Source organism: Leptosomus discolor, chromosome 5, assembly GCF_034619465.1.
Source record: "Leptosomus discolor isolate bLepDis1 chromosome 5, bLepDis1.hap2, whole genome shotgun sequence".
NCBI lineage: Eukaryota > Metazoa > Chordata > Aves > Leptosomiformes > Leptosomidae > Leptosomus > Leptosomus discolor.
The window spans coordinates 22,177,801-22,190,929 of record NC_141395.1 but is presented as its reverse complement, the minus strand read 5'-3'; the positions used below and the strand labels follow the sequence as shown (position 1 = coordinate 22,190,929).

General features: G+C 38.0%; 1 protein-coding gene across 2 annotated transcripts in view; it reads left to right on the top strand.

The window, feature by feature from the left end:
- Positions 1–13,129, top strand: part of LRP2 (LDL receptor related protein 2) — a 127,603-nt gene that overhangs the window by 105,590 nt on the left and 8,884 nt on the right. The window contains exons 64-71 of one of the 2 annotated variants that reach the window (XM_086466064.1): positions 1,866–1,997; positions 2,941–3,072; positions 5,197–5,340; positions 6,135–6,300; positions 8,774–8,902; positions 9,671–9,891; positions 10,328–10,504; positions 11,230–11,349. In XM_086466064.1, the coding sequence (XP_086322190.1) occupies positions 1,866–1,997; positions 2,941–3,072; positions 5,197–5,340; positions 6,135–6,300; positions 8,774–8,902; positions 9,671–9,891; positions 10,328–10,504; positions 11,230–11,349 (1,221 nt within the window). Of the gene's footprint in view, positions 1–1,865; positions 1,998–2,940; positions 3,073–5,196; positions 5,341–6,134; positions 6,301–8,773; positions 8,903–9,670; positions 9,892–10,324; positions 10,505–11,229; positions 11,350–13,129 lie in introns of both variants that reach the window. The other variant, XM_086466065.1, reaches the window with a different exon arrangement.

Below are 13,129 nucleotides of genomic sequence, written 5' to 3'. Positions count from 1 at the left end.
GCTTAAGGACATGGTTTAGTGGGACTTGGCAGTTTTAGGTTTATGGCAGGACTCAATGATCTTAGAGGTCTTTTCCAACCTAAGTGATTCTATGACTCTATGAAATTCAGTACTCTGAACAGTCCTTTTTAGACTTAGAGTTTTTATGCATCACAAAAAAAAGGTTTGATCTTGGTTTTGATCTTGTTTTGAAATCGACTGCATTATGGAGGCAAAAACATCCAGATATTTCAATCACAATTGTAATAGGCCAACCTATGGGGAGACTCTGAATATAGGTTGCTTTAGCCCTGTTAAAAGTATATTGAGATGCTTCTATTTTGCTTTTTAAAGACATGACCACAGAATTCTATAGGGACAGACAGTTCTCAGGCTGAGGGCCCTCTCAGGTTCTCTGCACAACTTTTATTAACTCTGCATTATAAATTTACCAGCATCCATTTAGATGCAAGAGTTTTGCCTTGAACTTTGAGACAAGCGAGAGTATTCTCATGGAATCTGGAAAAAAAAAAAATCCTAACTTTTTATATCAATATATAGACAGCTGCAGAGTGATAATATGAGCATGTATTTGCAATTTCAATTTGTCAGGCTTTGATGGCTTCAAGTGAAAGTGTGCCAAATGAGGCACTGGTGATTTACAATCCAGCATGCTTGCAAAACGCAAATAAGTCAGAAGCCTATAGTGCAGTCCATTTTGAAGCAGCTGGTTTCTCTGTTTCACATACCATCCCAATGGTCTGTAGGTAATATAACCTAATGCAATGACTTGATGAAGATATAAAAGTGTAAAAAGTATATGAAACAGTGCAAAACAGACACCTTCTGGCAGTCAGCATTCTGCTGTTTGGAGATAGATGTGAATGCAGATTTGATGGTAACGTTTGTATCCTTCTCAACATCAAGTACCTGTGTTATAGAGAAAATAAGAGTATTTATGTGTGTGTGTGTGTGCACGTGTACAATGAATTTATTCTTTTACACGTATATGAAATTGAGCTGTTTAAACAATTTAGTCAGCACTGGGATGTGTATGTGTAAAGGAGATAATCAGCTTAATGTAATGTCTTTGCTGTACATCTGTATCTTTTTCTCATACTCTGTCTATAAACATATATTATTTATGTTTTTTACTTAGATTTGAGTTTGAAAGTACTTCATGTATACATAGAGTAGTCAGAATCAATAGAATTCTATATGTACTCTGAGAAGAGTATAGTTTTCATTATTGGTTACAGAGTATCTATTATCCCTGACTTGCCTTTTCCATCATAGGCATGTTTTAAAGGGCAGTACATTCTGTGCAATGACCTGTATTGACTTCAGTAGGCTTTAGATTAGGTGCAGCATGAAAAAGCTGTCATCATCTCTTTGATTTCCAGATATAAATAATGTAGGACCTGGGTTATGCGTGATGGCAGTTGAGAATAGTTTTTGTTTAGGTGATAACAAAGGACTGGGTAAGAAAGAGGTGGATTGGCAAAGGTAGGAGTTAGAGTTGAGTCTCTTAAATAGTTTCTGCTGTTGCTGCAGATTGGTGGTAATGCAGAATGCCATTTCTCTTAAGGAAGGTGAGCTTTGATGGTTATGGCTCTTATCCCGACCCTGTTTGCTTGTTTCTAGAGGTTCAACTTTGTAGTTGACAGCTGTCTTGACCAGCATTTACCACCCTCTTCTACTTAGTTTTGGAAAAAGGAATGTTTTAGAACTTCGTTTTAGAAAAGGAAAGAAAACTAATGTTATCCACTTGAAAACCATTTTCAGTAATAATAATAATAATCAAAATTATGACACCCCCCCTCCTCCTTATCACTTTATTTTTTGGCTATAATTGTATGATTTACTTTTTTTTTTTTCCCCCCCAGATCCTGGAACAGAGCGAACTTGTGCAGAAAATATCTGTGAACATAACTGTACCAACCTGAATGAAGGAGGCTTTATCTGTTCCTGTAGGCCAGGGTACAAGGCCAGTGAAACTAACCGAAACTCCTGTGATGGTATTTTCAATCTTCTAAACATCTTCTCACTGATAAGTGTTCAGTGACTTGTCACTTTCTTGTTTTAATGTGACTACCCATTTTTGCATTCTAACAGGATTTTTATACATTTAGCAGATGCTTCCTAAAAAGTTTTGCAGCTGAATCATGTTTTCTAACATTCAGGCCTCATTCAACAAAGAACTGGTTCCACAGTTCAGACTTGTTTTAAGCTTTTGGTGGCTGTAGGTATATGGTTTTGCTTTACTGTATATAGCTTTTGTCATATCTTTGCAAGCTGAGGGACAGAAATTTTCTGGGTTTTTTTTTTCCTCATTGAGAGAAAATTTACTGAAGGTTATATGTTCATTCTGTTCTGCTTCAGAACAGACTTACATTATAGGTCTATTGTGCCATGTTTTTGTCCTGATTATATGCAGATAAAATATGATGAAGAGTCTACCCAAAGGTTCATGGTTATGCAATATAGCACCTTCACAGTTTTACCATTCCAGTATGTTTTGATGAGAATACTTAATGTTTGTTGCTCCCAGCTCTTGTGGACAACTTGTGTAGTTTTATTAAACATGATCCAAGGCCACCCCTTTCTTTCCTGCTGATACTGTTTCTGAGGACTGGGTATCGTTGCTTCGGCGTTTCAGGAAGGGTTTGCTTTTCCATCTCATTGTAGTCGTGCCTCATCCTTTGTCTTTCCTTGGTGATTTAACACAAAAATACATGATAAAAATGTCTCTCTGAAAAGCAATGTGATAAGCAGGAGCAATGCAGTTCCTAGCAATCTGTAGTTGAGACATGTTAAACGGTAGATTAGTGATGAGGAGTTCTGTTAGATAATGGATGCTGATGTTAAAGATAACTTATTAGGTCACTGATCTTTTAGAGTATGTGGGGAAGGGGTGAAAAAGAGATTAAGTTCTAGGAATTTTTCTCTACTTGTGTCTAGATATCAATGAGTGTGAGATCTTTGGAACATGCACCCAGGACTGCAAGAATTCCAAAGGAAGCTATGAATGTTTCTGTGCAGATGGCTTCAGGTCTGTGGGTGATCAACTAGGGAAACAGTGCGCAGCTAATGGTATGTTAACCGATGGCAAGATTGATTGCTACCCGTAAAGAGCAAGTATAGCAATTTAATTAATATAATCCTCTCATTTTTTTAGGAAGGGGATAATGAAACCCAAACTTTCTTCTGTAACGTAATATTGTCTGTCTATTACAGCTGTTCCATAATCAGGAATGGCAGTGCTCATCTCTGCTTGCAATTGTAAACATTAAAAATAATACCTTGATTTGGATGCCTGCCTTCCTTTCTCCTGAAACTTTCTGCAAACAAAAATCTACTTGTCCTGTGGTTGTCATCAGAAGGAAATTAATGTTGCTTATTCCTGAAGTTTAGGTTTTCTCAATAAAATAGTGCATCAGAAGAAAGTTGCATTATACTGTACAAATCAAAGGCATTTTGCTGACAGATTGCCATTCATTGTTCATGGACTGATGGACACAAACAGAAGGACTTTGGGCAATGTTTAATATCAGTCATTACCTTTTTATCATACCTCAGTGCAATGACTACAGTGTGTGACAGTCATTGAATAGGTAGAGAGTTGATTCAGAAAATGATAGTAATAGAATAGTAATAATAAAGAGCTGAAGAAAATAGAAAAAAGTGACAATGCAGCAGTATTATATAAAAGACAGAAACAATATTGTATTTAGCAAAGTATTTACACTTTGACAGCTTTAACAGATATGTGATAGAAATGTGGCCTGTCTAGTCAAATAGTAAAATCTTCAGAACAGAATGACTGTGACCAAAACTGCATGCTCCTGGAGGTTTTGAAACCTAAAAATCGTTTGTGAGATGAGAAATGATACAAGAAAAAGAGTCTCCAGGTTTCCAGTCCAGGGGCCTAATTCAGTAAATATTTACTGTTGAGCATGAGACTGCAAATAAAAAAGGGCATTTGCACCTGAGTTTCTGCCTAGCTGCCTCTTTATGTGCCTGGGTCAGAAATCTAGTTCTTTGAAACCCTTCTTCATAGGCTTTATTCAGGAAGCATGTAGACACCCAAAGTTTTCTAGGCTAAGTGATAGAAGAGAATGTGATTGTAGCTGATAACAATGAAATTTGTTGTGCCTGAAGTTCTGCTTCTGTGTATGCCCAGAACTCAACTGCTCTTTGTAGTATAAGCTTACAGCACTCATAAATGAGGGCTTCCTTTGCCTGTGTCTGCTGCAGGCCTGATCAGCAGGCATTTTCAGAACACACATAGAATATTAGGTCCCCTTTTTCCTATAATAGCATATAGATTGCAAAAGCTGTCAGTTTCTACACTGAAGTGTATATTCATTCAAGAATAGTCACTTGCCTTACTCTCCCATAGTTAGGCCTGACTTAGAGGGAAAGGGATTGTGTCTAAATGAACACTTTATAGGAAATTGAGCATCATGAGTTGGAAAAGGCAAGGCACTGGTAAATGAGATTTTCCTTTCCTAGCTGAATGTCTTGTCATTTCTCATTGGCTCTGTGAAGATGTCATTAATGTAGGAGAACTTCTCTGGAAGATGGCCTAGGATTTAAGTCCATGACTCCCAACTGGAATTTGTCCTTAGCTAAGGGCTGAACAATTAAATTTTCTCACCAGCAAAATCAGCCGGGTGAGACTGCTACTTCCTATTGTTAGCCTCCCCTATTAAGGCTAACCCCAAATTAACCTGTGAGTAGGAGAACATTCGTCTGAATATGGAGACATGAGGATTTAAATGCTTTCAGGTAGAACTTGGACAGGTTGTGGCTCAAGGTGACGGCAATTTGTACTTTCAAAATTGTTTCCTGTACTTTGATCAGGGGAGCTGAACCGTATGGTGTATAGCAGCACTCTGTTTTTGAAATGCGAGGTGGTGATATGCCAACACTGTAATGGTTAAGAATTTTTAGCAAATTATCCCTTAATGATTGCACTGCACAACATCTATGGTGAAAAAGATAATACTGTCCTCAGTGGTAAGCATTTCCAGAGATTTTAATGAATTTTGTGAAGCCAAGAAGTTTGAATATCTCTGAAGCTTTAGAAGTGGCCCTGTGTTCCTTCTGCTTCTTATGCAGACAGAACGTGGGCAAACTCCAGTTTAGTTTTGACTAGAGGAGACTTTCATCTGTTTCTTCTAAAATGAAGTAAAATTCATGATCGTTTCCCAGGTAATCCTCCATTGTTACTGCTGCCAGATAACGTGCGAATTCGAAGATACAATATCTCATCAGAACAGTACTCTGACTATATTGATAACCAGGAGCGCATCCAAGCTCTGGATTATGATTGGGACCCTGAAGGGATAGGCCTCAGTGAGTATGTGTAGAACATTAATACTCAACCATGAAATGGTTGGTTTAAAAAGATGCATTTCTGCAGCATAGGTATTTAATTTATGCTGGAAATCAAAATAAAATTGGATTAACTGGCCAGGTCTTGATTGAATGTGTCCCACCCCTCTACTCATTCTTCAGCATCAGGTGTGGTTCCTTTTAATGCTTTGATTTAGTTTAGCTGTGTTTTGTTCTGTTTTTCTTTTTTTTTTTTTTTTTTTTTGGGTGGGTTCAGCTGTGGAATTGTGGCTTTTTAGGATTATGCAGTAGTAGAGGATTGTTATAATTTAACCCTTTCCTTTTCTTCTGCCCCCAAACCTGGCTCAAGTTTTGCAGGAACTAATCCTTATACTAAGCAGGAATGGCCAATGTATCCCTATATTAGCTTATAACTTTGCCTCTGTCTGCTTCCCTGCTTTTGCCTCTTTCACAGGGCTACTGTCCTGGGCCATGCTTGCTCCTTAGGGTCATGAGAATCTAAAGTGTTCTCAAAATCATGTACAAAGGCTTCAGAGCTAAGATTCTGTACTCCTGAAAAATGTAATACATATTTCGTGATTATCTAGATCAAGATGATTTTAGATATGCATCTTACCTATGATGAATGACTTAAAATTTAAACACTAACACAATGTAATTTAATTGAACAGACAACTCTTTGTTATTTATAAATAAATGGGTCTGGCATCTTCACATAAGAGCCTCAAAGATTAGAATTTTCAAAAAATATGAAATAACTAGACATTAAAAACAATCTATCGTCTTTTTTGAAGGTATTGTGTACTTCAGCATTCTGGGACAGGGTTCTGAGTTTGGAGCCATCAAACGTGCTTATCTGCCCACGTTTGACAGCAGTGGGAACAATCCTACAAAGGAAGTTGACTTGAATCTCAAATACATAGTTAATCCTGATGGGTTAGCTGTTGACTGGGTTGGAAGGTAAGTGCACTGAAAATCTAGAAAAATGCTGTACATTGAATGTGTCAAGGGTCTGATCAGGCAGTGCAAAATCCGCTTTTCTCTTCCTTATGAACTGTCTCTGAAGATATCTAGTCTTAAGCTTGTTCAGAAGAATATAGTAGGCTCTTTTTGCCCAGACAACAGGTTAATAGGTCAAATGCGTGTTGCTGACTGCATCGTGTATTTTCTGAGGAAACTTGCATTAATCCACAACTGACAGATCAGTTGTGCATCAGTAAAGTGATAATACACTGGCCTTCATGTCAGATGGATTCTTCTTCAAGGACTCAGGTAAGCTCCAGGGAACAAGCCTTCTCTGCTGTGGGAAGGAGACTTTCTCAATCCAGAATAGAATTTGTCTTTTATCTTTGCTCATTTCTTACCAGCTTTGTGCTATGTGAGCTAATCCCAAAGCAGAAGCGGCCCTGAAGCATGATGAATAGATGTGTTTTCTCAGAACATGGTTACATTTTTGTAATCGTGTCTCAGAGTTTTTTCTCCCTCTTGTTGGCTGTGGGGTTTTTTTTTAGGCTAAAACATGGCAAATTTTTAACTTAATCCTAGAAATCATGAGATCACTGCTTATTTCCCCTCTCTTGGAGAAGATCTGGGAGAAAGTCGGGAATGAGTTTTGGGAATTTGATGTTGATGGTGTAATTTCTTCTGCAATGTAGCTGTTAAAGGATGTGGTGGACTGGCATAGCTGTAGTTAATTTGGTATAATGTTGAGAGGATCCTGATGTTTGTAGACAGACAATGAAATGTAGTCAGGATTCTGTTTGAAGCTGAATGAACAGAGATTACAGAGATGAATCAATCTGCTGAAAGCTGCTGACGAATTTTGGATGTTCCTGGTAATGCAGTCAATATGGTGAAGAAGGAGGATGTTGAGATCATAGTAGAGCATGATGTTTCTGGAAAGCTGGAAAATATAAGAAGGAACTTAGCTATCTGCTTCCCCTCTGTCACATGGTTTTCAACTAAGTGGATGAATACTTTACCTTTTGCGTCCTCAGTCAAAATACAGTTGGAAGGTGCTTAAGATCTGGGTTGCAGCTAGGTAGCAGTTAACTCTGAATTGTGTTTGTGGCAACAGAGATTATTTTTTCTAATGATTCAAACAGTTATTGTATGAGTAGGCAAAGATTGGGAAAAGACTTACTCCAGTTTGGGGCCTGATATGTAGCTTTCATTGTCTAGATTCTTTATGTTAGGTGAGGTATGCTATGTTAGGTGTTGTGAAATGAAATGAAATAGATATGGAGTTGTTCATGCAGCATGTCACCCTGATTTCTAGGGCAGGATAAAGCCAGTCTGGCTGGCTGAAGTGATTCACTAGCCTAAAAAATTGTGCCAGTCATGATGGAAAAAAAGAAGTGGAAAATTGTCTCTTTCCTTCCAGCAGTTTTTAAATATGAGATAGATACCTTAAAGTCTGGGCTAGCCTTCAGGTTATTTTGCTCTTTGCTTTGTGAACTGCAGGCCAACCAGAAAACTAGATGTCTCTGAAGGTAGACGGGAGTGTCTGAACTTCCGTTCACAAATACATATGGTCATGAGAGCAAGTATGAAGGATATATCACCAGCATCCTAGTGAGGCTAGCATCTTCAGAACTTCAAATGTAGTGTTACACTTGATTCCAGAATGATGTTGAAACATATGTTAAAAAAAACGTATTGAAGTGTCTGCACGTTATATAAAAACTGATACATGTGGTTTGAGACATTTAGTCCTTCTGCCCATCTGCAAAATAGGAATTACAGTATTTTCTCACATTCCCAAGTCAGTTATGAGATAATTTATTCCATCAGAAAGCACTATGTGATTAGTGAGTGCATAATAATGAGTATGTTTATTATCTAAGGTCAAAAAAATAATAAAGCTATGATGATAAAGATAAGCAAAATTCAAAGAAAAGTAGACTGAGTGCCATGTTTGTAAGGACTAAAAGCATTTGCATCTGATGTGGTAACGATTTATTCGTTAACATCTCTGTCAGAAGACAGAAGTCTAGAGAGAAGCTGTGTACTAATAAGCTGGATACCTTCAGAGTTACCATTAAATTATGTGGTAAATAAATTTTTGTTTGTAATGAACCTCATCAGCTCCTGGAAAACTGAAATCTTCAAGGATGCTTATTATCCACCTCTGGTGCTTAAAATGAAAGTTCTCAGTAGCTCTTTAATGAAGATTATTTGACAGGGAACAAAGGCAGCTGCAGAAACTTTGGCAGAGGAGAAAACTAGTGAGCCAATAGATCACTTTTGCTAAACTGACCTATATTTAGGGTCTGTGTGTTCCAGGCTGAAAAAGTTCAGATGTAATCAATGCAGCTTCTTTATATTAATTTCATTGAGTTTTGATATAGCTTTCCTTAAATTTTTTTTTTTTATTCCTCTTCCGAGTATAAACTATTTACTTTTGGAATGTTTTGTGTTTTATGTAATTCAGACATCTTTACTGGACTGATGCAGGGACTAATCGGATAGAGGTGGCAAAATTAGATGGACGGTACAGAAAGTGGCTTATCTTTTCTCTACTGGATCAACCAGCAGCTATTGCTGTCAATCCAAAACGTGGGTAAGTACTACAGGACTTCCCAGAATTATTTTCAATGCTATGCAATACCAAAGAACCCCACAATAGTAAACTTTACAAGAAAGACTAAGGGAAGGCTTTCTGGAGTTACCCTTTACTAATGTTAGGAAATGTGTGTACATGGGAAGATATTTTAGGATTAGATTTCATATGGGTGCTTGTGTTGGTGACAAATTAACATCTCTTTTCTACAGTATTGTGTGTGTACCGAATTTCTCTGTTGCTACTGGAATAGGGAAATAGATGGCAATGTCTCTTTACCAGCTCCAAGCGATACAGACATAGCCTCTTTCACAGTGGAAAGCAGTGTAGATGCACTGGTACATTCAACAGCTGTGCTTGCTACATCTTGTATTATATGATGGATCACTAGGTATCGTGTTATGTGCTTCTCATCTGGAGTCAAGCAGCTCAGCTCCCTGAAGTCACCTGGGCTCTGCAGCTTTGTTGTGACTGATGAATGTTCACTGTTCACAGTCATTTTCCTTCCACTGAGAATGAGAAACTGTCATTAAAACTGCTCTCTCTCCAAATCAGGACACAAGGTGCAAACATTCTTCTTTTGGTATTTATCTTCTGTACTTGAAACAAGTTTGTTCAGCGAACTCCCTGTGACTTTCCCAATCACATCTGCAAAACAAGTTGCTGAACAGCTTTACGTTCCACAACTCACCTTTTCCATGGAACTACAAAAGATAATCATGGTGACCAAAGTCTGAACCATATTAAATTCTGGTTCTATCCTTTCAGGCTTATGTATTGGACTGACTGGGGAAGGCAGCCAAAGATTGAATGTGCCTGGATGGATGGACAGCAAAGACAAACTCTGGTCTCTGAAGACCTTGGCTGGCCAACAGGTCTTTCTATTGATTATTTGAACAATGATAGGATCTATTGGAGTGATTCTAAAGAAAATATTATTGAATCCATGAGACCTGATGGGACAGACAGAACCATAGTATTACATGGAGGTAAGAACTTACTATGCAATTAATATAATAGTAACCAAGATGTATGCTAATAAGCACTTGGACTTGACAAGTGGGGCTAGATTCCAGAGCTCTTCAAAGATTAAGACTTAGTAGTGTTTTCTCCTCCTTTATACGGGGATAAATGGCACACCAGGTTCAGAGCTCATGATGGCTGATAACTAGATTCACTAAGGGCAATTCACATGACCAAAGTAGGGGACTGCAAAATTGGATTCTTGCTTTTTTATGTATATTACTGAGCAATCTGCAGGTACAGTGACATGAAGTGGTCAGGCACATGAGGATGTATATATATAGCTGCAAATGTCTTAAAATGGAAGAATTAGATAATATATTTAAGATGAAGAACAGCAGTTTTATTCCTCCTGCTAGAGATTTGCTTGCTGACAGTTTATTGTTTGGTTCCTTTGAGAAGTAGGGAGTCCGTACAGCCTTGATGTCTTTGAAGGCCATTTATATTGGATAGCTAAAGAACGAGGAGAAGTCTGGAAGAAAGATAAATTTGGAAGTGGAGAAAAAGTGAAAGTGCTGACCGTAAATCCGTGGCTTACTCAAGTGCGCATCTATCACCAGCACAGATACAATCAGTCAGGTGGGTAACCAGCATCCTGGTGAGCCATTTCCTTGCTGTGAGATCGAAGTTGGTATTGATGTCTTCACAGAGTTTAGTAATCTTCTGATAATGCATCTATCAGTATGTGATAATATTCCTTTCTGAAAACCTAAAAATGGAATAGAGGCTGGCAAGTGTTTTCTGCACACCCAAAGTCAAATCAACAGTGCAATACCACATATTGCTTTTTAGAGTCTCTTAAGTTCTGACTCTATCCTTTCTCTTCTTCACCTCCATCTTGAAGTTGTCATAGAGGTGGCAGTTGCGATATGAATTTATCCTGGTAATACACAAAGTGCTGGCTATTTAATATTGCCTCCAAGGGGGATATTTCAGCTATGACGTGCCCACAGTAATCACAGGGGAAGATGTCCAGAGGAACATACAGCATACCCCTCTTTAAAGGGGTTTTAGCTTTCAGAATCAGAAAGCTCAATGTTGCTTGGAGAGTTTCTTCTTGGTGCCACACTGACTCCCAACAGCCATGATCTCTCCCTTAAGAACGTAAGAAAAAGCAGAGAGAAGGTTTTGATACAAATGTGGTGTTTGGGCATCGGTTGTTTTAAAATATCGATCTAGACTTGTTTAGTTTTTTTGGTGTGTGATATTGATGAGATACACTACTGACTATGGAATTGCCCTGCCTTACCTCGGGAATATGCTGCATTGCTTCTTCAATTGCCTTTGTCACTTTTTTTTTTCAGTGCCTAATCCTTGTAAAGATGTCTGCAGCCACCTCTGCTTGCTGAGACCAGGAGGGTACACCTGCACTTGTCCTCAAGGGACTCGATTCATAGAAGGCAGCAGCACAGAGTGTGATGCAGGTAGAATAATTTGTCAAATGGGTGATGAAAGCAAAGGAAACTTCTTTAGGAATGCAAATGCATTACTGAATTAGAAATACATAAGGATGAGCTAACTGATATAATAAATATTGGTAAGTCAGGACATCTGGCTTTTATAATCAGCTGTCACTTATTTGTGCATTTCATTTAATCTCTTTGCATGTAATTTGTAAAATTAGTATAGATATGTCACTCCAACCAGTCCAGACCCAGCTGCAAAACTGGTCACAGTTTCTGATTTTTGTTTTGAAATTCCCAAATATTTTGTTTTAATTTTTTTCAAATGCATTGATTTCAGAACTAGAGAATTTCTGACAAATTATGGTTGACAATTATGTTTACAATTCTATCCAAGGTATTGTTTGATCAGTATAATAGAATAGAATAGAAACTTGAAACAAAGCTTACGGAACTCAGAGTGAACAGATTGTCATATGCTTGAAAGCCTTTTAAGCACTAGAATTTAGTGCTTGGTTATTGCATTGCAGCAGAGCCCCCATAGTGTTTCCAGGAGTGCCAATAAATAGAATTGCTTTCCTGAGTAGAAAGAGCATAGCACTGCAGGATTTCTATTTCTCTAGCTGAGAGTCTGCATTCTTTGTTTACAGTGATGTGAGTGGTAGCCAGATGTCCTTGTACTTGTCCTTGCAACGTATCTCAAATAAATTATGCTTTATAACATTATGTCTGTGATTAATCTTCTCTGAATTCTCTTCTTTTTGAATTAAAAGAGAAAATGTCATAATTTTTTACACTGCCTTACCTCTAAGTTACATTTTCTTAATAATTGTTAATGCTCTTTTCTGTTACCGCATGGTGTGAGCTGCAGAAACAGGGGCTGTAATATGATGTAATAGTGAATGGAAGTGTGCAATACTTGTTTAAATCAGGGATCGATAACACTGTTGATTGCATTTTTCTTGGCTGTTTATTACTTAGAGAACACTGCATTTGTTATTCTTTGCTGAAATTAATTCACATTAAATGTCCAGGAATTAAGAAAACTGTGCTTGACCCTATTTTGAGGAAAAGCAGGAGACAGCAAATAGGATATACAGTACTGTTCTGTTTTTGAACAAGTTTTTATTTTGACTTTAAGCAAAGTTTTTTAATCGGTGAACTGTGACTGCCATAATTGACATACTGACCAAACATAGCTTTTGTATGTATATAAATTTGATTTATTTGGTCCTTTCCTCATATTGCAGCGATTGAGAAATGCAGCCTGTAAGACCCCTCTGCATTTCCCCTTTTTGCATCCGGTTTACTTGAAGTGAGTTTTACCTGTAAGGAACATTGTAGCAGCAGACTTCCTCTACCTCTGGCTGATAAAAATTTTATGACAAAGTATTATGATCTAACGTACAGTGTAAGACAGACCATCAAAGTCCATTCTTAACTTATAGCCTATAATGATGTCTAAGATCCAGAGCTGTTCCTGTGTGAACTGCACTTTTCTGACAGCATATCCTGAACTCTTACTGAAAGCTAGTACAACTTTTCACTTTTTTGTTCACTTTTTTTTTTTTTTTTTTCCCCCTCCACATGACTCAGTATTAGAATAACATCAGAACCTTTATAGCTCTGTGTTTGGGACAGCTCAGGCAGCACTGCCACTTGGGCGCCTCAGGGCTCCTGGAGTGCAGCTGAGACTGGCATGGCGAAGAACAGGCTTCTGTGCTACCTGGTGCCAAGCTGTCAGCCTGCCCTCTGTACTGACAGAAAACTCCGAGGACTTCGGGTTTCTCTTGTTCTCACA